This window comes from Anomaloglossus baeobatrachus, chromosome 3 (genome assembly GCF_048569485.1).
Source record: "Anomaloglossus baeobatrachus isolate aAnoBae1 chromosome 3, aAnoBae1.hap1, whole genome shotgun sequence".
Lineage (NCBI taxonomy): Eukaryota > Metazoa > Chordata > Amphibia > Anura > Aromobatidae > Anomaloglossus > Anomaloglossus baeobatrachus.
Window position 1 is genome coordinate 27,165,739 of NC_134355.1, and position 27,547 is coordinate 27,193,285.

The window sequence follows — 27,547 nt, forward strand, 5'->3', positions numbered from 1 at the left end:
GTTGCACACCAATTCCCTTCCTGCGTTTTACCTTGTCCTACTTCTAATTTACAGGTGAGAGGGGTATTATCGATCATGAAATGGTCCATGGAGAACGTGGGGCGGTACAGCAGCCACTTCACCAGATTCTGCACCATGGTGGGGACAGCTGAGAGCGTGAAGGGGAAGATAAGCAGCGCCCAGGCCGAGCTGCCCCCTGAGGACTATCGGAGCATCCTAGCCACGATGAAAGGCTTCACCCAGGAGTGTCAGCACATGGACATCGAGAGAAGAGTCCTCAATATCAAAGTGACAACCGGGGACTTTAAGATGGCGTGCCTACAGCATCTGCACGCAGTAGTAGATATCATTCACACCTCCTTACCTGCGATGGCGTATACCAAGAATATCCAGCTATTGGAGGTAAGGAAAGCTGTGCCCAAACTGTTGTGGTTTTCGGATATGTTCATCCATAGTTGTAGCGTCTGGTTTCAGGACAATCATATTAAATACTTGGAATTCGATTTATTAATTGTATGCACCAAGCTCTTCAGCTCCCACTAGTGGTGGCTGCAGGAAGCCAGAAGTGTTTATATGGGGTTGCACTACAAATATAAATTATCACCTATCTGCTATGTCCATAATGTTCCCTTAATGGTGCGTCCATTAGACTGGGTGCCAAGGTGTACTGCATGGCCCATAACAATGCTTGCCTGGTGTTAACACTTAATCACCCAGGATGGGGTACGGTGGATCATTGACAATCAACTGATTGCTGCACCAAGCCATTTTTAAACAACTTGTTTTTTGCAGAATTACCAGTGTTTAGGCGAAGAACGAAGGGAATTTTGTTTACTTACCGTAAATTCCTTTTCTTCTAGCTCCAATTGGGAGACCCAGACAATTGGGGTGTATAGCTATGCCTCCGGAGGCCACACAAAGTATTACACTAAAAGTGTAACGCCCCTCCCCTTCAGCCTATACACCCCCCGTGCTGCTACGGGCTCATCAGTTTTGGTGCAAAAGCCAGAAGGAGGAAAAAATTATAAACTGGTTTAAAGTAAATTCAATCCGAAGGAATATCGGAGAACTGAAACCATTTAACATGAACAACATGTGTACACAAAAAACAGGGGCGGGTGCTGGGTTTCCCAATTGGAGCTAGAAGAAAAGGAATTTACGGTAAGTAAACAAAATTCCCTTCTTCTTTGTCGCTCCTAATTGGGAGACCCAGACAATTGGGACGTCCAAAAGCAGTCCCTGGGTGGGTAAATAATACCTCATAATAGAGCCGTAACGGCTCCGTCCTACAGGTGGGCAACTGCCTCCTGAAGGACTCGCCTACCTAGGCTGGCATCTGCCGAAGCATAGGTATGCACCTGATAGTGTTTCGTGAAAATGTGCAGGCTCGACCAGGTAGCTGCCTGACACACCTGCTGAGCCGTAGCCTGGTGTCGCAAGGCCCAGGACGCTCCCACGGCCCTGGTAGAATGGGCCTTCAGTCCTGAGGGAACCGGAAGCCCCGAGGAACGGTAAGCTTCGAGAATTGGTTCCTTGATCCACCGAGCCAGGGTTGATTTGGAAGCTTGTGTCCCTTTACGCTGGCCAGCGACAAGGACAAAGAGTGCATCCGAGCGGCGCAGGGGCGCCGTACGAGAAATGTAGAGTCTGAGTGCTCTCACCAGATCTAACAAGTGCAAATCCTTTTCACATTGGTGAACTGGATGAGGACAAAACGAGGGTAAGGAGATATCCTGATTGAGATGAAAAGGGGATACCACCTTAGGGAGGAATTCCGGAACCGGACGCAGAACCACCTTGTCCTGGTGAAACACCAGGAAAGGGGCTTTGCATGATAACGCTGCCAACTCAGACACTCTCCGAAGTGAGGTGACTGCTACTAGAGATAATCCTGAAGACGCTAGGATCCAGGACTCAATGGCCACACAGTCAGGTTGAGGGCCGCAGAATTCAGATGGAAAAACGGCCCTTGAGACAGCAAATCTGGTCGGTCTGGCAGTGCCCACGGTTGGCCGACCGTGAGATGCCACAGATCCGGGTACCACGACCTCCTCGGCCAGTCTGGAGCGACGAGGATGGCGCGGCGGCAGTCGGCCCTGATCTTGCGTAACACTCTGGGCAACAGTGCCAGAGGAGGAAACACATAAGGAAGCTGAAACTGCGACCAATCCTGAACTAAGGCGTCTGCCGCCAGAGCTCTGTGATCTTGAGATCGAGCCATGAATGTTGGCACCTTGTTGTTGTGCCGTGACGCCATTAGGTCGACGTCCGGCATCCCCCAGCGGCAACAGATCTCCTGAAACACGTCCGGGTGAAGGGACCATTCCCCTGCGTCCATGCCCTGGCGACTGAGAAAGTCTGCTTCCCAGTTTTCTACGCCTGGGATGTGAACTGCGGATATGGTGGATGCTGTGGCTTCCACCCACAGCAGAATCCGCCGGACTTCCTGGAAGGCTTGCCGACTGCGTGTCCCACCTTGGTGGTTGATGTAAGCCACCGCTGTGGAGTTGTCCGACTGAATTCGGATCTGCTTGCCTTCCAGCCACTGCTGGAACGTTTTTAGGGCAAGATACACTGCCCTGATCTCCAGAACATTGATCTGAATTGAGGACTCTTGCTGAGTCCACGTACCCTGAGCCCTGTGGTGGAGAAAAACTTCTCCCCACCCTGACAGACTCGCGTCCGTCGTGACCACCGCCCAGGATGGGGGTAGGAAGGATTTCCCCTTCGATAATGAGGTGGGAAGAAGCCACCACCGAAGGGAAGCTTTGGTTGCCTGAGAGAGGGAGACGTTCCTGTCTAGGGACGTCGGCATCCTGCCCCACTTGCGTAGGATGTCCCATTGAAGAGGACGCAGGTGAAACTGCGCGAAAGGGACTGCTTGCATTGCTGCCACCATCTTCCCCAGGAAGTGCATGAGGCGCCTCAAGGGGTGTGACCGACCTTGAAGGAGAGATTGCACCCCTGTCTGTAGTGAACGCTGTTTGTCCAGCGGAAGCTTCACTATCGCTGGAAGAGTATGAAACTCCATGCCAAGATATGTCAGCGATTGGACCGGTGTCAGATTTGACTTTGGAAAATTGATGATCCACCCGAAACTCTGGAGCATCTCCAGAGTAACGTTGAGGCTGTGTTGGCATGCCTCTTGAGAGGGTGCCTTGACCAGCAGATCGTCTAAGTAAGGTATCACTGAGTGACCCTGAGAGTGGAGGACCGCAACTACTGTAGCCATGACCTTGGTGAAAACCCTTGGGGCTGTCGCCAGGCCGAACGGCAGTGCCGCGAACTGAAGGTGTTCGTCTCCTATGGCGAAGCGCAAGAAGCGCTGATGCTCTGGAGCAATCGGTACGTGGAGATAAGCATCCTTGATATCGATCGATGCTAGGAAATCTCCTTGGGACATTGAGGCGATGACGGCGCGGAGGGATTCCATCCGGAACCGCCTGGTCCTTACGTGTTTGTTGAGCAGTTTTAGGTCCAAAACAGGACGGAAGGACCCGTCCTTCTTTGGAACCACAAACAGGTTGGAGTAGAAACCATGACCCTGTTGCTGAAGAGGAACCGGGACCACCACTCCTTCTGCCTTCAGAATGCCCCCACCGCCTGCAGAAGAGCCTCGGCTCGCTCGGGAGGCGGAGATGTTCTGAAGAATCGAGTCGGAGGACGAGAGCTGAACTCTATCCTGTAACCGTGAGACAAAATGTCTCTCACCCAACGGTCTTTTACTTGTGGCAGCCAGGTGTCGCAAAAGCGGGAGAGCCTGCCACCGACCGAGGATGCGGTGTGAGGAGGCCGTAAGTCATGAGGAAGCCGCCTTGGTAGCGGCACCTCCGGCGGTCTTTTTAGGGCGTGATTTAGACCGCCATGCGTCGGAGTTCCTCTGATCCTTCTGAGGCCTTTTGGACGAGGAGAATTGGGACCTGCCCGCACCCCGAAAGGACCGAAACCTCGACTGTCCCCTCCTCTGTTGGGGTGTTTTTGGTTTGGCCTGGGGTAAGGATGTTTCCTTTCCCTTGGATTGTTTGATGATTTCATCCAATCTCTCACCAAACAAACGGTCGCCAGAAAATGGCAATCCAGTTAAGCACTTTTTGGAAGCCGAATCTGCCTTCCATTCCCGCAGCCACAAGGCCCTGCGTATTGCTACCGAATTGGCGGCTGCAACCGCCGTACGGCTCGCAGAGTCCAGGACAGCATTAATAGCGTAAGACGCAAATGCCGACGTTTGAGAGGTTATGGACGCCACTTGCGGCGCAGACGTACGTGTGAGTGCGTCAATTTGCGCCTGACCAGCTGAGATAGCTTGGAGTGCCCATACGGCTGCGAATGCTGGAGCAAAAGACGCGCCGATAGCTTCATAGATGGATTTCAACCAGAGCTCCATCTGTCTGTCAGTGGCATCCTTGAGTGAAGCTCCATCTTCCACTGCAACTATGGATCTAGCCGCAAGTCTGGAGATTGGAGGATCCACCTTGGGACACTGAGTCCAGCCCTTGACCACGTCAGGGGGGAAAGGGTAACGTGTATCCTTAAGGCGCTTGGAAAAACGCTTATCTGGACAAGCTCGGTGTTTCTGGACTGCCTCTCTGAAGTCAGAGTGGTCCAGAAACATACTCTTTGTACGCTTGGGAAACCTGAAACGGAATTTCTCCTGCTGAGAAGCTGACTCCTCCACTGGAGGAGCTGAGGGAGAAATATCCAACATTTCATTGATGGACGCAATAAGATCATTCACTATGGCGTCCCCATCAGGAGTATCAAGGTTGAGAGCGGCTTCAGGATCAGAATCCTGATCAGCTACCTCCGCTTCATCATACAGAGAGTCCTCTCGCTGAGACCCTGAACATTGTGATGATGTCGAGGGGATTTCATAGCGAGCTCGCTTAATCGGTCTGGGGCTGCGGTCCGTGTCAGAGACCTCACCCTGGGATCCATGAGACACCCCGGGAGGACATTGCTGTTCCAACTGAGGGGGACCAGGGGGCAATGATTCCACAGTGCCCATGGCTTGAGATGCCGGCCTGGACTGCAAGGCTTCTAATATCTTAGCCATAGTCTCAGAAAGTCTTTCAGTAAAAACTGCAAACTCCGTCCCTGTCACTTGGACAGTGTTAACAGGTGGTTCTCCCTGGGCCACCCCTAGCAGAGGCTCCGGCTGAGAAAGTGCCACAGGGGCCGAGCATTGCACACAATGAGGGTCAGTGGAACCTGCCGGCAGTATAGCCGTACATGCTGCACAGGCAGCATAGTAAGTCTGTGCCATGGCACCCTTGCTATTTGTGGACGACATGCTGTTGTCTCCTCTGAGCAATACAGGAGGGTAAATAGCCACAAATCAACAGTGCACCCTACAGTGTAAAGTATAGACTATAATCATATAATCTATAAGTACACTTCTGCACTAGTGGGGCCAGCACCACAGGTGCTGCTTACCGCCTGCGCAAAGCGGTTGTGTGGGCACCAGAATTCCTGCCTGGGTCTCCCTGAGCTTGTCTCTCCTCTCCAGCGTTAGCAGAGCTGAGAGGAATGGCTGCCGGCGTCCTGAGGAGAGGAGGGAGCCGTGAGCGTGACCCAGAAAAGTGCGGGAACTGGTGCCCCACTGTGCAGAGTGAGGGGGGTGGAGTATGCAAAGCATGCTCCAGACCTCAGTGCTGCCGTCCTGTACAGCGTCCCGCCCTTCCCCTGACTGGCAGGGCTGGGGGCGGGAAGAAAAAGAGACTAGGCCGCAAAAGCCGGGGACTCGAGTTATAAGCGCGGCCGCCGTATAAGCGCGGTCGGCGCGGAAGTCCCCGGCGCACTAACAGTCCCAGCCGCGCCGCAGTGATAACCATGGCAGCGGCGGTCAGCGCGGCAGTCCCCCTACACGAACACACTCAGCGACGCTGAAGTGTGTAATGGCACAAACTCAGTCAGCGCTGCTGTCCCCGGTGCACTAGCACACCCAGCAATGCTGGAGTGTTGCGGTGCGCGGTCCCCACGGGGACACAGAGTACCTCAAAGTAGCAGGGCCATGTCCCTGAACGATACTCGGCTCCTATCCAGCAGGGTCCTCAGGAGCTGTGGATGGAGCACGGTCTCCTGTTCCTGGAGACCGATGGGATCCCACTTCACCCAGAGCCCTAATTGAGGGATGGGGAAGGAAAGCAGCATGTGGGCTCCAGCCTCCGTACCCGCAATGGATACCTCAACCTTAACAACACCGCCGACAAGAGTGGGGTGAGAAGGGAGCATGCTGGGGGCCCTGTTATGGGCCCTCTTTTCTTCCATCCGACATAGTCAGCAGCTGCTGCTGACTAAGCTGTGGAGCTATGCGTGCATGTCTGACCTCCTTCGCACAAAGCATAAAAACTGATGAGCCCGTAGCAGCACGGGGGGTGTATAGGCTGAAGGGGAGGGGCGTTACACTTTTAGTGTAATACTTTGTGTGGCCTCCGGAGGCATAGCTATACACCCCAATTGTCTGGGTCTCCCAATTAGGAGCGACAAAGAAACGGGCGATGATTGCATTGCAGTGCATGAACTGGCCGGCGGCTCTCCTGACCCAAATGTGCATTGCTATGCAGCTCACACTCAGGTCAGGAGAGCTGCCAGCCAGTCCATGCATTGCGATGCAATCTTCTTCTGTGTTGTACGGTCATGTGACTGCGCCTTAAAGCATGCTGGATTTGGGCTGAAATCAATTTTACACTTGCATTCTTATTAGCTGGTTTGTCCAACAGCAGAAACCACTCCACCTCCTACACCAAAGAGGATCCATGCTGCGGGACTGAGCTACTGACATGTCTGACCACCAGCACCGAACTCAAAAGAACTGCGGGGGGCGAGCAAGAGCATCCCCTTGTGGGCAGGGTTTAAATAAAGTCCACCCATTTTCTTACCTGGGACTGCCCCAAATTTGGCTGAGATTGTATAAAAAAAAATCTTCAGCTGCAGAGCATCAAATACCAGACAACTCCCCATTATTAATTCAGGGTTCTAGACCAGGCCCCTAAGTTATTTTAGACCCCAGACCAAACCTCTAAATTAATTCAGGCCCCCAGACCCCAAAATTAATTCAAACCTCCAGACCAGACCCCTAAATTATTATTATTATTATTATTGTATCATTAATTCAATAGCGCTTTACATGTGAAAAGGGGCATACATAAGAGACAAGTACAGTATATTAATTCAGACCTCCAGACCAAACCCCTAAATTAATTCAGACCCCCAGACACCCTAAATTAATTCAAACCTCCAGACCAGACCCCTAAATTATTATTATTATTATTATTATTATTATTATTATTATTATTATTATTATTATTATTATTATGTCATTAATTCAAAGGCGCTTTACATGTGAGAAGGGGCATACATAAGAGACAAGTACAGTATATTAATTCAGACCTCCAGACCAAACCCCTAAATTAATTCAGACCCCCAGACACCCTAAATTAATTCAAACCTCCAGACCAGACCCCTAAATTATTATTATTATTATTATTGTGTCATTAATTCAATGGCGCTTTACATGTGAAAAGGGGCATACATAAGAGACAAGTACAGTATATTAATTCAGACCTCCAGACCAAACCCCTAAATTAATTCAGACCCCCAGACTCCTAAATTAATTTAGGGGATTGGTCTGGAGGTCTGAATTAATATACTGTACTTGTCTCTTATGTATGCCCCTTTTCACATGTAAAGCGCTATTGAATTAATGATACAATAATAATAATAATAATATCATTAATTCAATAGCGCTTTACATGTGAAAAGGGGCATACATAAGAGACAAGTACAGTATATTAATTCAGACCTCCAGACCAATCCCCTAAATTAATTTAGGAGTCTGGGGGTCTGAATTAATTTAGGGGTTTGGTCTGGAGGTCTGAATTAATATACTGTACTTGTCTCTTATGTATGCCCCTTTTCACATGTAAAGCGCCATTGAAGTAATGACACAATAATAATAATAATAATAATTTAGGGGGTCTGGTCTGGAGGTTTGAATTAATTTAGGGTGTCTGGGGGTCTGAATTAATTTAGGGGTTTGGTCTGGAGGTCTGAATTAATATACTGTACTTGTCTCTTATGTATGCCCCTTTTCACATGTAAAGCGCCATTGAATTAATGACACGATAATAATAATAATAATAATAATAATAATAATTTAGGGGTCTGGTCTGGAGGTTTGAATTAATTTAGGGTGTCTGGGGGTCTGAATTAATTTAGGGGTTTGGTCTGGAGGTCTGAATTAATATACTGTACTTGTCTCTTATGTATGCCCCTTTTCACATGTAAAGCGCCATTGAATTAATGACACGATAATAATAATAATAATAATAATTTAGGGGTCTGGTCTGGGGGTCTGAATTAATTAAAACCTCCAGACCAGACCCCTAAATTATTATTATTATTATTATGTCATTAATTCAATGGCGCTTTACATGTGAGAAGGGGCATACATAAGAGATAAGTACAGTATATTAATTCAGACCTCCAGACCAAACCCCTAAATTAATTCAGGCCCCCAGACACCCTAAATTAATTCAAACCTTCAGACCAGACCCCTAAATTATTATTATTATTATTATTATTATTATTATTATTATTATTATTATTATTATTGTGTCATTAATTCAATGCGTTTTTACCCGCTTTTTTGCATTTTTGTTGCAGAAATGTCTTGAGAAAATGTTTGTAACCTTTCTACAGACATTCCCCAGCAAAACCTATAGGAAAAAAAAAATCACACATTGATGTTCCAGACTGTCTTTCCTTAAAATAATTTAGACCCCCTAGACCAGACCCCTAAATTAATCAGACCCTCAGACCCTTATATTAATTCAGAGTTTCAGACCCCCAAACCAGACCCTTAAATTAATTTAGACCCAATGACCAGAACCAAAGTTCATATCACTCCCCTTTTCCACATTAAAAAAAAATAAAGAAATTAAAATGTTCCATTAACATATTTGGTATCGTCTTGTCTGTACAATTCTGATCTATCGAAATGTAAAATTATTTTAATTGTACAATAAAAACTCCAGATTTGCCTTTTTTTTGGGAGAGGGGGGTCAGCCCCGATTTGCTAAAACAAATTGTAAAAAAAAGCATCCAAATCTATGAACTTAAACATAGTATCAATAAAAAGTACAGTGCAGCTCACAAAGAAAAAGTTATAGATCTCAGAAAAATCGAACGTTTTTTTTTACAAATTCTAAATTTTTTTAAACTACCAAACTATATAAAAAAAACTGTACAAGTTTGGACATGAATCTTGGTATTTACCCCGCGCTCATCGGTCCGGGATTACAGACATTATGAAACAATTCAAACTACTTATTAATACTTAAGAAATCCTTTGTCTCCTTCATCAAGTTTCCGGCAATCTTCTCCCAAGTGGATAATTGTGTGTTGTGCGCCGTCTGAGTGACTCAGTTCAGCAGATGCGTTAATTTAGTTGATTTGTGGCGGAGGGGAATATATTCGCGGTATTATCATATATTGTAGGGCGGCAGATTCACGAGGCGATGAATAATGCATCCAGTCTATAATCAAGGATCGCCTTGAAGTTTCACCGTCTTCAGCTAATTGCATTAACTTTATATTTTCTTCTCTGTTTACATTATAGTTTTATAGTTTTGGGTTTATTTGCGGGATGAGTTGTAGTTTTGGATGACATTAATTTGTCATCTGTCATAATCGAAATCTGGAAAAATTTCCGAGTGCGGTGAAATGGTTAAAAAAATGGAATTCCGAGATAAGCAAGATCTTGCGTCTTGGGAAGCCTCTTGATGTGAAATGCCCAGTGCCAGTCACTTCCGATCTAACACTTTGGGCTTTGTGGCGCACCTCTACATTCCCCACTGTCCCAGTATTCTCCAGAGCATGTGTAGCACCCAGGGGGCCGGGGGATTCAGGCATGGGGGTGTCTCATACCTGAGTTACTCGTCATCGGGCTGGTGTGATGATCTGGATTGTCGCAGTGGCCTGCCCGGCATCATGCCCCGAGGTGTACACCAATATAGGGAAGATGATGGGCGTAGTAGGATGAATGTTGTGACGCCGCTACTGTTGCTGTCCTCCGGGGCAGATGATATTAGCAGCCAGAGATGGTATCGCTCCCCACAGGTGGAGCGGGCCCCGGGGAGGAAGATGAGAGCAGTAGTGATGGCGTTTGGCGCCAAGGTGCGGGGCGGCGGCGCCGGTATTAAAGAGTCCAAACCAGTTGCTGCAGCTCCAGGTGGTTTACTCAGTTTTTAGTGCCGTTCACCCAGGTAATACTGGTCACCTGCTGTTATAGGCTCCGTCAAACCCAAATCCTTTCAGAGGTCAGTCCGGTGAGGTACTCAGTGAGTCCCTTTCTCCTTGCGCTTTGTGTGTTGGATCCCCATGGCTTAAAGCTACTTGGGGACCCCAGTTCGTCTTGAATAGTACTCTTGTCCCTATTAGCGGGTACTGCGGCTCCACACTGGGACCTGGTGCTGTCCATGGCCCCGGATCCTATTTTGGTGCTGTGCTTTCGGGCTCTTTGTGGCCAGAGAAGCTTGAAACCCCCCAGCCCCGGCAGATTCTGGAAAAATAACATGAAGTGTGATTTCCCCTAGGGTCCTGCACCCTGCGTGGCGCCGGTTCCAAGAGAGCAGTTTCACTCTCCCTTCGGTTACCGCGTGAACTCCTCCGTCCCACCGGAGCACCAGTAAGACACATCTTCTCCTTTCCTCTCCTGCTGGAGATCTCCTGACTGTTGTATTGGCTCCTAACTCCCCCTAAGTGGCCGCCCCTCCCTGGCTTCCTGTCGCTAGTGGGTGGTGCCCCTTAAGACCCTACCCTAGCCTACTCCCCATTGGGGAGGGCAACCTAGTTGTGTATTTGCGTGTGTAAGTGATGAAACTGGTACCGACCTCCTCAGGATCCGGGTGCAGCATTACACCTTAAATCAGGTTCAATAATCTGTGGCGACTGAAGCCTCAGGGGCACCACACATGGCCATGTGATGGTGTGACATGGCACAAGTAGTCATGTGTAATGCTCACGGCCCGAGCAGAGGGTTAGTGGACCAACACACCGATCACTGGCCTGGGGGAGCATACCTTAATGGCTACCGAGTCTTCATTAAAGCCACTGGTGGTGAAGGCTAGCACTGGTAGGGCCCCAGGGGATCACGGTACCTCGGCAGCTGGCGCCACAGGTAAGGACACAAATAGTCTCTGATATTAAGTGCAGCAGCCAGGATCATAGGTTCGGCCAGAATGGGTGGACGTAGCAGCAGCGGCCGGCCTGGATAGTTGCAGCAGCACCGGACAGTATCCAGTATCGTAGGAGCAGCCGATGTGGATAGTCGCAGCAGCAACAGCCGAGATGCATAGGTAAAGCAGCAGCGGCCGATATCGTAGGAGCGGTCGAACTGGATGGTTGCGGCAGCAGCAGTCCGTATGGGTATGTGCTTCAGCAGTGGACTTGACATGCATTGGAACACAGATACGAATCAGATCTACAGCACACAACAATATAGCAGCACAAAGGGACCTGAGAACTAGCAAAGTATAGAACATGTTGCCCATGCACCTCCCTTAACGGGAGGGTGCCTTAAATACTTGATACCTCTCAGCAATTGGCTGAGAAGTACAGTGCCTAGAAGTAGTATTCAACCCCCTGCAGATTTAGCAGGTTTACACATTCGGAATTAACTTGGCATTGTGACATTTGGACTGTAGATCAGCCTGGAAGTGTGAAATGCAGCAAAAAAGAATGTTATTTCTTTTTTATTTTTTTTTTTTTAAATTGAGAAAAGTTTATTCAGAGGTTCATTTATTATTCAACCCCTCAAACCACCAGAATTCTGTTTGGTTCCCCTAAAGTATTAAGAAGTATTTCAGGCACAAAGAACAATGAGCTTCACATGTTTGGATTAATTATCTCTTTTTCCAGCCTTTTCTGACTAATTAAGACCCTCCCCAAACTCGTGAACAGCACTCATACATGGTCAACATGGGAAAGACAAAGGAGCATTCCAAGGCCATCAGAGACAAGATCGTGGAGGGTCACAAGGCTGGCAAGGGGTACAAAACCCTTTCCAAGGAGTTGGGCCTACCCGTCTCCACTGTTGGGAGCATCATCCGGAAGTGGAAGGCTTATGGAACTACTGTTAGCCTTCCACGGCCTGGACAGCCTTTGAAAGTTTCCTCCCGTGCCGAGGCCAGGCTTGTGCGAAGAGTCAAGGATAACCCAAGGACAACAAGGAAGGAGCTCCGGGAAGATCTCATGGCAGTGGGGACATTGGTTTCAGTCAATACCATAAGTAACGTACTCCACCGCAATGGTCTCCGTTCCAGACGAGCCCGTAAGGTACCTTTTACTTTCAAAGCGTCATGTCAAGGCTCGTCTACAGTTTGCTCATGATCACTTGGAGGACTCTGAGACAGACTGGTTCAAGGTTCTCTGGTCTGATGAGACCAAGATCGAGATCTTTGGTGCCAACCACACACGTGACGTTTGGAGACTGGATGGCACTGCATCCGACCCCAAGAATACCATCCCTACAGTCAAGCATGGTGGTGGCAGCATCATGCTGTGGGGCTGTTTCTCAGCCAAGGGACCTGACCATCTGGTCCGCATCCATGGGAAGATGGATAGCACGGCCTACCTGGAGATTTTGGCCAAGAACCTCCGCTCCTCCATCAAGGATCTTAAGATGGGTCGTCATTTCATCTTCCAACAAGACAACAACCCAAAGCACACAGCCAAGAAAACCAAGGCCTGGTTCAAGAGGGAAAAAATCAAGGTGTTGCAGTGGCCTAGTCAGTCTCCTGACCTTAACCTATTTGAAAACTTGTGGAAGAAGCTCAAGATTAAAGTTCACATGAGACACCCAAAGAACCTAGATAACTTGGAGAAGATCTGCATGGAGGAGTGGGCCAAGATAACTCCAGAGACCTGTGCCGGCCTGATCAGGTCTTATAAAAGACGATTATTAGCTGTAATTGCAAACAAGGGTTATTCCACAAAATATTATTGACCCACACTTTTTTGTTGAAAATTTATTAAAATTTAACTGAGCAACATAACTTGTTGGTTTGTAAGATTTATGCATCTGTTAATAAATCCTGCTCTTGTTTGAAGTTTGCAGCCTCTAACTTATTTGCAACTTATCAAACCTGCTAAATCTGCAGGGGGTTGAATACTACTTGTAGGCACTGTACTTCCGGGTTAATGCATACTGGCCTTTTAAGAAAAGGGTACATGTCCACTGGTGCAGCCTTAGGGGCACTTTGCACACTACGACATCGCACGTGCGATGTCGGTGGGGTCAAATTGAAAGTGACGCACATCCGGCGATGTCGACGCGATATCGTAGTGTGTAAAGCCTTTTTGATACGATTAACGAGCGCAAAAGCGTCGTAATCGTATCATCAGTGTAGCGTCGGTCATTTCCATAATTTGGAAATGACCGATGTTACGATGTTGTTCCTCGTTCTAGTGGCATCACACATCGCTGTGTGTGAAGCCGCAGGAGCAAGGAACATCTCCTACCTGCGTCCTGCGGCTCACGCCAGCTATGCGGAAGGAAGGAGGTGGGCGGGATGTTTACGTCCCGCTCATCTCCGCCCCTCCACTTCTATTGGCCGCCTGCTGTGTGACGTCGCTATGACGCCGCACGACCTGCCCCCTTAATAAGGAGGTGGGTCGCCGGCCAGAGCGACGTCGCAGGGCAGGTGAGTGCATGTGAAGCTGGCGTAGCGATAATGTTCGCTACGCCAGCTATCACCATGATATCGCAGCTGCGACGGGGGCGGGGACTATCCCGCTCGGCATCGCAAGCATCGGCTTGCGATGTCGTAGTGTGCAAAGTGCCCCTTAGGACACTTACAGGAGGTCTGTGCAGCGTGTGCAGGCCCCAGGAGACAGGAGCATGGACCGAGGATGGAGCAGCGCAGATGGGAAGGCCAGAGTGTCAGCATCCCGGCCGGGGGAGAGGGGCAGGACAGCGCGGGGATGCTGGTATGGGTGTTACATCATGCTTCAATCTGCCCATCAGTGCTTCTCCAATCGCATACTGAGAATTTAGCCAAGAAGACAGTGACCACCCTGGACGCCAAAGAAGGGGACCACATTCACACACATTGATATCGTGACACCCCTGTGATAACGTCATCAAATGTCTTAAGCACAAACTTTCCAAAAATTATTTTTCGGAGACGAGTGATTTGGTCACTAATGGAAAATTTTAGCCCGTTTTATTGAGCCAAGAGTAATTCTTTGTGCCTTGTTTTTTGTTTCTCCAACTTATACTTCTGGCTTCTCCTCTAGTTCCCCAACGATGAAACCTTGATGTCACCATTTTTAAATTCCCAAATCATTGGCAACATCTTTGGCAAGAAAAATTTGGTTCTTTGCGAAAGGATGAAAAAAGAAGAGACAACAGTAAACTGAATTTAAAGTTACATGAAGAGCAAGGGAAGCGTTTAACCATATCGACATGTTGTGAATTTTGTCCGGGGAGAGGTTTTGGAGGATGAAACTATAAATTAGATGGGTCATCCATGCAGAAACGGAGACTACTACAATGAAATCACTTAATTTGAGCCTCAACTGGCAGATTTACCTTAGTAAGTCAGCCCCAATATTTCTTTGTCGCTTGTTTTCCAATAAGTAAATGTGATTCCCAAGGATTTAGCCATCCTTTCAATGGTTAGGGTAGAGAGGGTCTAAGCTCAACTTTTTTCTACGTCTTCTATCTGTAGGAGGGCCGCAGCTAGTTTCATAGGTAGGGAGTCAAGTCATAATGAAAAATTACTACCTCACTGGCCTTGTCCTTCTTTTTTTTCAAGCTCATTGGTATGGTTACACAGTAATAATTTTTCTGTCCTAGTTCTAGCACCGGGCTTTGCTTTGTTCTCCAGTGTAAACCACCACTATCTGCTCTTTCACTTGTTTTGACTATCATGGCAAGCTGGTGCAATTGTGTGAGGGCCGCTGCCAGGGGACACTTTCTGAGTATTCAGGTAGTTGGTGCCTACACCGCTACTGTGAACTGTCTTGCTGCTTCGCGTGAACCTTCTGTCTAACCCAGCTCTGCCGTCTACTGGAGTTGCATACCAGGTGGAGTCGCTGTCGAATGTTGCGGAACGTCCGGTTCAGCTGGCCCTGGAGAGGCGGGAATCTTGGTGTTGTGCGGTTTTCAGCGTTGAACTCACTGGGTGTCATGATCTTCTCTGACTCTGTTCACACTGCAGAGTCCAACAAACAGCCTAGGATTCCTTAGTTGCACAGCCTGTCATGGGTGTCGGCTGGTTCTGCCTTCTTGGCTCTACAGTACAGCAGGAGTTAATTCCCGCTGGCTCGTGATCATCTGCTGGAAGTTCAGTCTGCTGATTACTATCCTCAGCCGCCTTCACCCTTTATAAGGGTCTGGATTCTGGGGCTGAGTGCCAGATATAGCTACTGCTTTCTTGGTTCCTGTGGTTATCCTGTTCTAAGGTGATCTACAAGTTGCGGTTCAGCGTGGTGTGTGAGTTCTCCAGTTGTGCATTTATTCACTACCCCTTTTGCGTTGCTCCCCAGTTCACTTACTGTCCCTCCTTGGTTTTTGAGTGCAGTGCATGACTTTTCACTTACCTTTGTCTGTGCCTATATGTGGAGTTTTCGTTACCCGGTTTCCGGCCAGCTTCCTGGGTAGGGGGAGTAGTATCAGGGCTCGGTCAGGAGACAGGGTCACGATGGGGGCTCGAACTTGGCTACCATCTAGCCTACCTTCGAGATAAGGGACAGTGCAGGAGCTCCAGTCTTAGGGTCAGCCTAGGAGCCCCTGTTCCATAGGTACATACCCTGTTGACACTTGGGCTGACCCAGTTCTTCCCCTTTTTGGTTTTGGTGATGTCTGCCACCATAGGTAGTGGAATGGATGAAGTTGTAGTAACTTGTGTAAGTTTTTGCTGATGTGCCTGGTTGATTGGGAGCCCATCAGCGGCTGCTTAATGTGTTCTGCAGTCGTGTCTAGTATCTGCAGGCATTATTATATCTCCGCGTGGAGAATCATATCTAATTCTGAGCTCTTCAGATAACAACTTAATAATACATCTGGTAAAATACATGTTTCATTTTTCATTGCTGAAATCTTGATTCGTTCCTAAAGGATTTGTCAGGGAAAGTTACAGAAATATTCTAAGTGCTGGAAGTATGATAAATCTACATCATTAGAGCAAATTGGGCACCTGCAGTATTTTTCAGGGTGGCATGAATCAGATTTACAGGATTTGTAGGACTCGTGTACTAGGAAAAATTACATAAGTGGATTTGTATGAGAACATTTGGATGACCAACCCTGGGTACACTGGATACTGCCATATGAAGCCAAAGTGAATGTCAGGGCACGGACTTGGGGAAGTTCCAACGTGAGCCAAAACACACAACAACAGGGGTTGCACTGCGAGAAACAAGGGGTACACCGGGGACACTTTAATAACGGAGAGCCCACCTCACCCACTTACCTGCCGCTGTACCCTGCACTCCTAACCAGTCCCTATACAGGTTCCTCACATGTCGCCGAGCAGGAACCTGAAGTCCTGAAAAGATCCTACAATAGTCCCTGGCTAGTGAGTGGGCAGGTAAGGGACGCTAGCCCCACCGCTGCACTAGAACAAGACCTCAGGGAAGGAAGAAAGAAATGGGGAAACATTACAACCGACTGCTGCTGTCAGCACTAAGACTGCATCCACACCAGCAACTCCGAGAGGGTTTCAGCATCTCCTTCCACTTCTAGGACCAGTATCCAAATGGTAAAGATCAGAGAATAACTGGCACCCTCTGCTGGTAGCAGAAAGTATATAAAGGGACTGGGAGTGGTCCTGAACTGAAAACAACTGAGCTGGTAATTAGCCTGCTTGCTGTCAAGGAATACGGACATTAACCCTTCGACTGGCAAAGGAAAGGAAAACCTGTTTAATATTGAGAGTCAAGAATGGAAACTGACTCAAGTCCATAATATCTCACAGTAGTACGAGCAAGATGCGGCCTGGCATTATCTTGTTGAAAAATGGCTCCTCCACTTTGGACACTTTGTAGTAATGGTTCACTGACTAAACCAACGCAACACCAAGCTGTTAGTGCATCTGGAATAAAGACTAATGGGGTCATTATACCCTCCAGACCATAATCCTGAGAATATGACCAGTGGGACGTCGTGAAGGCTTTTTCATGACGTTTCCCATATGGTCTCCTGACCAATCTCAGATATCATTGTGTCAACGGCAAAAACAGGACCCATCAGTGGAGACACGAAGATCAGTGGGTGCTCACGTCTGCTGGCCTGACTGTCTTCGGAAAGACGGCACAGACCTAGTCTTATCCCACTGAATGCTCGCACTTCTTCCCCCTGGGTAGAACACTATTCAGACAACATAGGGTGAGAGAACCACACATTGGTAAGACTTTATTGGGTCACCAACAGGCAGAAACATATTGAATGTTCACAGCGAGACCAGAAGATGGTGCAAGTGACGGAGTCTGTCCTTTCCGTTGGGTGGCCAGGGATTAGAATCTTCATGACTTTGGGGCTTCCATGGCCAACTATCCCATCCAGCATCACCCCGCTTTTGGCCGACACCCACAGAGAGGAGATAGCAGCAAGCTTAGGAAGCTGACCAAGCACAGCAAGATACAGTATGTAGCCAGGCGACCAAATTGTCCCAACCTGTGTTCTGCAAGCAAATTTGTGGGCTCAGTGTTGAGCAGTGAAGTATTTCTCTGATCCTCCAGATGGAACCGTGGATCCTAGGCTGAAGTCCTGTAGAATGAATCATGATGGTGACAGGACCAAGGGCCTTTTTATACCCGTCAGTTCTCATTTCAGGGTATCGTGTCCTACAGGATTAGTGGGAGATGGCTGTTCTCTCATTGGTCGCTAGTTCAATCCGACTACATAATTTTCCTCTGAATTATGGAGTCAAAAGGGCTGAGGCAATCCACATTTAACAGACAATAGGGCTTTGGTCAGTCTGACATGAAACAATGGATAATTTCTCTTGATTTACCAAACGGAACCATACGTCTGGCCTAATTAAGAACAGCTCTCCCCAAACACAAGTGGTCAGATGCTGAGTTGTCATACCATCATTAAAGAGGGCAGATCTTCAATCCAGCCACCATTTTCATCTTGTTCATCACTATGATAGCGGTTGTGTGAGGTCAGTGGACACCTGTAGCTGGATTTCTGTCTCGTAGCCAAACGTCATGATGGTTTACGTAGTTGTTGTCTGACGCGTTAGGTTCTGTATGAAAAGTCCAGTTGCAATATAGAACGGATCATTTGTGGAACCAGTGATGCGGCCTTTTAAATTGTATTAGATTCTTTATGTAAAAAGGCTGCAAAAGTGTACACGTCCCATAGAAAAGTACTAGATCAGTGCAGAAAAAGAAATAGAAGCAGAATTTTGCATTTTCTTAATGACATACAACATGAGAAATATTGGGTGCAACAAAAAAATATTCACTGTCAATTGTAAATTTGATTTATTGGCAAAAATGTAAAACTTTTTGCAGTTTACAATACACCAATGAAACAATGTAAACAGCTGAACACAACTCATGTAACAAATGGTTTCGCCAAATTCAGCACAAAATGCCAAGAATTATTCACCCCTCATGACAAACATTTCTAGTACTTAAGGCTACTTTACACGCTGCGATATCGGTCCCGATATCGCTAGCATGGGTACCCGCCCCTATCTGTTGTGCGACACGGGCAAATCGCTGCCCGTGCCGCACAACATCGCGCAGACCCATCACACATACTTACCTGCCCGGCGACGTTGCTGTGACCGGCGAACCGCCTCCTTTCTAAGGGGGCGGTCCGTGCGGCGTCACAGGGACGTCACTGAGCGGCCGCCCAATAGCAGCGGAGGGGCGGAGCTGAGCGGGACGTAACATCCCGCCCACCTCCTTCCTTCCGCATAGCGGCCGGGAGGCAGGTAAGGAGAGCTTCCTCGTTCCTGCGGCGTCACACGGAGCGATGTGTGCTGCCGCAGGAACGAGGAACAACCTCGTTACTGCTGCAGTAACGATTTTTGAGAATGGACCCCCATGTCACCGATGAGCGATTTTGCACGTTTTTGCAACGATGCAAAATCGCTCATCAGTGTCACACGCAACGGCATCGCTAATGCGGCCGGATGTGCGTCACCAATTCCGTGACCCCAACGAGTTCGCATTAGCGATGTCGTAGCGTGTAAAGCCCCCTTTAATAGAGAGCAGTTGTGACATATAGCCAAAGACCGGCTTCTGGCAGCGTTCCTGAGGAATATTTGCCCATTCCACATGGACAGTTGCCTCCAGGTCACTAATATTCTTTGGTTTGCGCCAACCAACTTTTTATATCACAATAAAGATCTTATATGGCGTTTACGTCAGGTGACTGTGACAGTTGTTCTATAAGGACTTCTTCTGAAATCGAGCGTTGGTGGACTGTGAGGGTCTGGGGAATCCTTGCTCTGTTGGAAGGTGTAATGACGCCCGAACTTTGACTGTCGTCAAAGAAGACATGACATTTTCTTCTAGCACTTCCTGATACTGTAGTGAATCCATATTTTTCTGCACACTTTGCAAGACCAGAAGAAGAAAAGCAGCCCCAGAACATCACCAAGCCTCCACCATGCTTCACTGTAAGCATCACTGAGCCACTGCCATGCTTCATTAGGCATCTCCGTGCCACCACCATGCTTCACTGTAAGCATTACCGAGCCCCTGTGTAGGCATAAGTGAACAACTGTCATGATTCACTTTAGACATCACTGGCCACCGCTATGCTTCACTGTGGGTATCACCAAGTCCCCACATAGTCATCATCGAGACTTCACTATGCTTCCTTGTAGGCATCACCAAGCACCCATGTAGACACCCTGTAGATGTCACTGAGCCACTGGCATGCTTCACTGTAGACATCACTGAGCCACCACCATACTTCACTGTAGGCATCAGTAAGCCACCACCATGCTTCACTGTAGACATAACTGAGCCACCACCATGCTTCACTGTAGGCATTACCGAGCACCCATGTAGGCATCACCAAGACATCACCATGCTTCACTGTAGGCATCAACAAGCTACCACCATGCATCACTGTAGGAATTATTGAGCCACCACCATGCTTCACTGTAGGTATCAACAAGCCTCCACCATAATTCACTGTAGGCATAATTTAGCCACCAGCATGCTTCACTGTAGGAATCACTGAGCCACCGCCATGCTTCACTGTATGCATCAACAAGCCACCACCATACTTCACTGTAGGCATAATTGAGCCACCAGCATGCTTCACTGTATGCATCACTGAGCCACCGCCATGCTTCACTGTAGGCATCAGCAAGCCCCCATGTAGGCATCACCAAACCACCGCCATGCTTCAATGTAGGCATCAACAAGCTACCCCCATACTCTACTGGAGGTATCATTGTGCCACTGCCATGCTTCACTGTAGGTATCAATAAGCCACCATACTTTACTTTGGGCATAATTGAGCCACCAGCATGCTTCACTGTAGGTATCACTGAGCCTTCATGTAGGCATCACCAAGCCACCACCATGCTTCACTGTAGGCATCAACATGCTACCACCATACTTCACTGTAGGCATCATTAAGCCACCACCAAGCTTCACTGTAGGCATCACTGAGCCATCAGCATGCTTCATTGTAGGTATGACTGAGCCACCAGCATGCTTCACTGTAGGCATCACCAAGCCATGGCCATGCTTCACTGCAGACATCACTGATAGATTAAATGATTATTTGTACACATTAATATTACAGTATTTTTGCACTGACTACAGGTGCATTGTATCATTCTATTGTATGCACTATGTGGTCTGGTTTCTTTCCATTATGTTGGCACTCTAACCTCTCCTGCCTGATTGACAATCCTGTTCTCTTTCAGGTCATACACAAATCTCTGCAAAGACTGAATGTGGAGCTGATGCACGTGGAGGAGTTCGTGGAGCACCTGACATTCCTCGGACAGATATCTTCCGAGATGCCATCCCTGGAGCGACAGTACAACACGGTCATCCAGCTGTACTCCGTGGCCAAAGACTACGGCATCCCTATTCCCTCAGAAGAAACCGCTCTCTATCAAAGTCTCATTCCGAGCTTCCAGCAGCTGAAATCAGCAGTTCTGTTCTGCGAAGCTAAAAAGGATGAAGACATTGTTAAGTTCAGCGGGGATTTGGACAAGTACATCTCAAACCTGCACTTTCACTTAATGGAGTTCAAGATCAAAGTGAGTTTCCCCGACTTATTACTCCCGCGTTCCTGTGTCTTTTCGAGGCTCAGCAGGGTGCTAGTTTTGCATGTGAGTTCTTTTAGGAAATCTCAGTCTTCCTCTTAAGCAGATTATAGCTGGAAAATGTAAGTAGGATAATCAAGTTTTGCAAATCAAAGCGAATGCAAGAAGTTACTTCCAAAATGATCAGGTTTAGGGAAACTTAAATGATAAAGTTGGAGCTATATCCGGAGGTCACCCTAAGTCAGCGGACTATAACTCTCCATCTGTCATGGTGTCAGGGCCGGGCGGTCGGGCAGACCCAGGAGGTGGATCCACTGGACCGAACTCTAAGATGGTGGTAGGGAGTCCGGTAGCTGAAGCACTGATGGGCAGCAGAACAGTCCGTGCAAGTGAAGGTAGCGAAGGAGTCCCTGGGACCACGGAGTCACAGATGGTAGTCCGGGTGACGTAGCTCAGGTTCGGAGGCCGAGATGATGTCAGGCGGGGTCCGGAACCTTGGGAGCGAGATGACAGGTCACCGCAGGGATCCGAGATGGTACGGACTGTCAGATGGCAGACGGACAGTGTGCGGGGCTCGGGATTCAGCAGGACTGGATGGCGAGGCGGGATCAGCTCTAGAAGAGAGATACGTTAGTATGGCAGGAAAACACAAGGAGACCTGACTCCTAGCTCAGAAAACACGAAGATCAGGCCCCGCCCCCTTGGACAAGAACCCCCCTTATACCCCGTACCTGTCTAACCTCATTTCCTGTTAATGGGCGCTGGCCCTTTAAGAAAGGGTCAGTGACCGCGCGCGCGCCCTAATGCGCGTGCGCGCGGCCCGGGTGCCAGAAGCCAGGGAAGGAGGCTGAGAGGAGGACGCAGGGGAGCCGAGCAGGGCCTGGGAGGCCGTCGGGCGCCGGGATCGGCGGCCAGGAAGCCCAGGAAGGACGGGCACAAGGGACTGGGACGCGGGGAGCGTGGCAGGTGAGCCGGGGAGCGGGGCAGGGGACCCGGGAAGGGGAGCCGAGGACCCGGGGAGCGTGACAGTACCCCCCCCCCCCACGCCCCCCTCCCCGCAACCGAGACATGAAGGCACGGATCAGAGGAGTGCCCACATTCTCCCTGGGTTCCCAGGATCTATCCTCAGGACCATACCCCTCCCAGTCCACCAGGAAGAACTGCCGGCCACGAACAGTCTTCATGGCCACGATATCTCTTACCGCGTAGATGTCGTCCTCAGCAATAGGAGGAGGAGCCGGGCTGGCAGCAGCGGAGAAGGGACCAAGGAACACCGGCTTGAGGAGAGAGACGTGGAAGGAGTTGGGTATTCTCATCGTGGCCGGAAGCTTCAGTTTGTAGGAGACCTCATTGATCTTGCTGAGGACCTTAAACGGCCCGATGTAGCGAGGACCCAGCTTGTAGGAAGGAATCTTCAGGCGGATGTACTGGGAAGCAAGCCAGACCAGGTCACCAGGAGAGAAACACGGAGGGTCTAGACGCCTTTTGTCAGCGTGTTTCTTCATCCGCTGGGAAGCGCGCCCAAGGGACGCCTTGACAGAGTCCCAAATGGTAGCGAAGTCACGGGCTACAGTATCAGCAGCAGGGACATCCGAAGAAGGGGATATAGGCAACGGGACGGAAGGCTGTAGTCCGTAAACGACATGGAAGGGAGATTTGGAGGACGACTCACTGACGTGGTGGTTATGGGAGAACTCAGCCCAAGGCAGAAGCGTGGACCAGTCGTCGTGATGGGCGTTGACATAGTGACGTAAGAAGGATGTCAAGATTTGATTGACCCTCTCCACTTGGCCATTAGACTGAGGATGGTAAGCGGAAGAAAAGTCCAGAGTCACTCCCAGATGTTTGCAGAGAGCCCTCCAGAAGCGGGAGGTGAACTGAGTTCCTCTGTCGGACACGATGTGGGAAGGAAAGCCATGTAAGCGAAAGATGTGTTGTATATAGGCTTCCGCGAGTTCCTGAGCAGAGGGCAGTCCGGGCATAGGGACGAAGTGAGCCATTTTGGAGAACCGATCCACCACGACCCATATGACTGTGTGTCCGGAGGATACTGGCAAGTCCGTAATAAAGTCCATCGCTATGTGTTGCCATGGAACTGAGGGTATCGGCAGAGGCAGAAGACGGCCATAGGGCAGGTGTTTGGGCGTCTTGTTCCTGGCACAAGAGGGGCAGGCAGAGACAAAGGCGGCAATGTCCGTGCGAAGGGATGGCCACCAGTAATGGCGTACAATCGCACCCCATGTCCTCTTCTGGCCTGCATGGCCGGCTGTTTTCGAGGCATGACCCCAGTGTAACACTTTTTCCCTGTCGGTCTCAGAGACATAGGTCTTCCCGGGTGGTATCTGGGCCAGAGTGACAGGAGCCACCGGAACAATCTTGTTAGGAGAGATGATAGGTTGGATAGTCTCTTCCTCCTGCTCCAGGGGCATGAGAGACCTAGACAAGGCATCAGCGCGTATATTCTTGTCCGCGGGTCGGAAATGAAGCTGGAAGTCAAACCTGGCAAAGAATAAGGACCACCTGGCTTGCCGTGGGTTCAGTCGCTGAGCGGACCGCAGGTATTCCAGGTTCTTGTGGTCCGTGTAGATAATCACGGGGTACACTGCTCCTTCCAGGAGGTAGCGCCACTCCTCCAGAGCCAGTTTGACCGCTAATAGCTCTCGGTCACCGATGGTGTAATTACGTTCAGGTGCTGAGAAGCTTTTAGAGAAGAAACCGCAAGTCACCATCTTCCCGGAGGAGGATTTTTGCATGAGCACTGCTCCGGCTCCTGAGGAGGAAGCATCCACCTCTAAGGTGAACTGGCGGTTTAACTCTGGTCGGTGGAGTACAGGAGAGGAGGCGAATGCTCGCTTCAGGGAGCAAAATGCGGCGTCGGCCGCAGGTGACCAGTCCTTTGGATTAGCCTCCTTTTTGGTCAGAGCGGAGAGAGGAGCAGTCAGGGCGGAGAAGTGAGGAATAAACTGGCGGTAGTAGTTGGCAAATCCCAGGAACCGTTGGATTGCCTTCAGTCCAGAAGGGGGAGGCCAGTTGAGAATGGCGGAGACCTTCTTGGGATCCATCTGCAGCCCAGTCCCCGAGATGATGTATCCCAGGAAAGGAAGAGAAGACTGCTCAAAGACGCACTTCTCATATTTGGCGTAGAGACGATTCTCTCTCAGTCTTTGTAGAACCAGCTTTACGTTCTCTCTGTGGGTCTGGAGGTCCGGAGAGAAAACAAGAATGTCATCCAGATAAACTACTACACATACGTAGAGGAGGTCCCGGAAAATGTCGTTCACCAGTTCTTGGAATACGGCAGGAGCGTTACACAGACCGAAGGGCATCACACAGTATTCATAGTGCCCATCGCGAGTATTAAACGCGGTCTTCCATTCGTCCCCAGAGCGGATACGAACTAGGTTGTAGGCACCCCGAAGATCCAGTTTGGTGAACACACGGGCTCCTCTGAGCCGATCGAACAGTTCGGGGATGAGCGGTAGGGGGTACTTGTTTTTTATAGTAATCTGATTCAAGCCCCGGTAGTCAATGCATGGGCGAAGGTCACCCTCTTTCTTCTTAACGAAGAAGAAGCCTGCTCCCGCAGGAGAGGAGGATCTCCGGATGAATCCCTTTGCCAGGCTTTCCATGATGTAGGTGGACATGGCCCTGGTTTCGGCTGGAGACAACGGATATATCCGTCCTCGAGGTGGTGTTGTTCCTGGGAGCAGGTCGATGGCGCAATCGTAGGGACGGTGTGGCGGAAGTACCTCAGACTCCTTCTTGTCAAAAACGTCCGTGAAGGACCAATAGGCCGAGGGCAGACCCGGTAGGTTCTCAGGAACCGGAGGTCGTCGGACTGGTTGTATAGACTTTAGACATCTCTCATGACAGGCAGAGCCCCAACGGGTGATTTCGCCAGTACCCCAGTTGACTGAGGGTTCGTGTGTTCGCAACCAAGGAAGTCCCAGCAGGACTTGGTGGGACATGTGTGGAAGGACGTAGAGAGCGATGTTCTCGGTGTGCAGAGCACCGATACGCAGTTCCACCGGCTTCGTGATCCAGGAGATGGTATCAGAGAGGGGTCTCCCATCCACCGAGGCAATCAGTAGGGGCTTCTCGAGTAGAGTAACAGGCAGCTGGTATTTGTCCACCGTGGCCTGCTGGATAAAATTGCCTGCTGCTCCGGAGTCGAGGTATGCCTCAGCCGTGAAGCGCGTCTCTCCTGTTGATACTTGTACCGTCCACATAACTGGGTCGGAGAGAGTCCCAGCACCTAGGGTGGCCTCTCCTACCAACCCTAGGCTTTGGAGTTTCCCGGCCTTTCCGGACAGGAGCGTAGGAGATGTGTGTCCCCTCCGCAGTAAAAGCAGAGGCCCTTGGCGAGCCGCTCTGCTCGACGTTGGTCAGACTGTCGTACTCGATCAACCTGCATGGGTTCGTGGACAGGAATCCCAGCTGTAGATGACTGTGGCACAGAGGACTTCTGTGGCGGAGAGGAGTGCCGTACCGCACGTCGCTCACGAACCAGCTCTTTGGAGCGCTCCTGAAAACGAATGTCCACTCGCGTGGCTAGGGCAATCAGGGCATCTAGGGTGGAGGGCATGTCACGACCCGCCAACTCATCTTTGATGCGACTTGACAGTCCTTCCCAGAAGGCGGCTGTCAGGGCCTCATTATTCCACCCGAGTTCAGAAGCCAAAGTGCGGAAACGGATGGCGTATTGGCCCACCGTCAGTGTTCCTTGACGTAGGCGGAGAAGTGATGAAGCAGACGCAGAGGCGCGTCCCGGCTCGTCAAAGGTACTGCGAAAGGCCTGCAGGAACTCTTGAAGATCCTTGGTCATGGGGTCCTCCTTCTCCCACAAGGGGTTCATCCACGCCAGTGCCTCGCCCTCCAGGTGAGACATTATAAAGGCGACCTTGGCTTGGTCGGAGGCGAACAGATGGGGCAGCTGCGTGAAGTGAAGGGAGCATTGGTTTATGAAGCCCCTGCAGGTCTTGGGATCTCCAGCATAACGAGGAGGTGACGCCAAACGGAGTCGGGAAGCATCCGACGCGGCTGCCACTGGTGCGGGAGCCGTGGATTGCCTAGTGGGAGACCTGGGTGCTGCAGGCGTCATTGATGCTTGTAATGTGTACAGGCGAGTGTCCACGGAGGTCATAAATTGCAGCATGCGGGTCTGGACTTCACGCTGGCGTTGGAGTTCCTCTTGCAGGGCCAATAGTGCTGCAGCGGGATCCATGGCCTGATCTTACTGTCAGGGCCGGGCGGTCGGGCAGACCCAGGAGGTGGATCCACTGGACCGAACTCTAAGATGGTGGTAGGGAGTCCGGTAGCTGAAGCACTGATGGGCAGCAGAACAGTCCGTGCAAGTGAAGGTAGCGAAGGAGTCCCTGGGACCACGGAGTCACAGATGGTAGTCCGGGTGACGTAGCTCAGGTTCGGAGGCCGAGATGATGTCAGGCGGGGTCCGGAACCTTGGGAGCGAGATGACAGGTCACCGCAGGGATCCGAGATGGTACGGACTGTCAGATGGCAGACGGACAGCGTGCGGGGCTCGGGATTCAGCAGGACTGGATGGCGAGGCGGGATCAGCTCTAGAAGAGAGATACGTAAGTATGGCAGGAAAACACAAGGAGACCTGACTCCTAGCTCAGAAAACACGAAGATCAGGCCCCGCCCCCTTGGACAAGAACCCCCCTTATACCCCGTACCTGTCTAACCTCATTTCCTGTTAATGGGCGCTGGCCCTTTAAGAAAGGGTCAGTGACCGCTGCGCGCGCCCTAATGCGCGTGCGCGCGGCCCGGGTGCCAGAAGCCAGGGAAGGAGGCTGAGAGGAGGACGCAGGGGAGCCGAGCAGGGCCTGGGAGGCCGTCGGGCGCCGGGATCGGCGGCCAGGAAGCCCAGGAAGGACGGGCACAAGGGACTGGGACGCGGGGAGCGTGGCAGGTGAGCCGGGGAGCGGGGCAGGGGACCCGGGAAGGGGAGCCGAGGACCCGGGGAGCGTGACACATGGTGGCAGCCAGAGCAGGCTGGTAGATGCAGTCTATTTTGGGTTGCTTGAGAGACATTAGTTGGAATCTAGGGATGTAAATATGCCTTCAAGAGAACCCGTCACTTGCATATACAGTCTGTCCACCCATATCCTGTCCACCGCCATTAACTTGAGAACGGCGGCAGCTATAGGCATAGAAGTGGTGTCTAGGTATAGTAAACGCAATGAAACCTCCTATAGTGCCACCTGGTGGAAAACAGCGGCGTTAGCATGTTTATCTCGAAAACAGAACGAGAGAGAAAAAAG

The 27,547-nt window shown here is 50.0% G+C and overlaps 1 protein-coding gene across 1 annotated transcript in view; it reads left to right on the plus strand.

The window, feature by feature from the left end:
* Positions 1-27,547, plus strand: part of DNAH14 (dynein axonemal heavy chain 14) — a 291,138-nt gene that overhangs the window by 53,476 nt on the left and 210,115 nt on the right. Inside the window, exons 17-18 of the mRNA XM_075341429.1 lie at positions 55-402; positions 20,916-21,257. Of these exons, the coding sequence (XP_075197544.1) occupies positions 55-402; positions 20,916-21,257 (690 nt within the window). The remainder of the gene's footprint in view (positions 1-54; positions 403-20,915; positions 21,258-27,547) is intronic.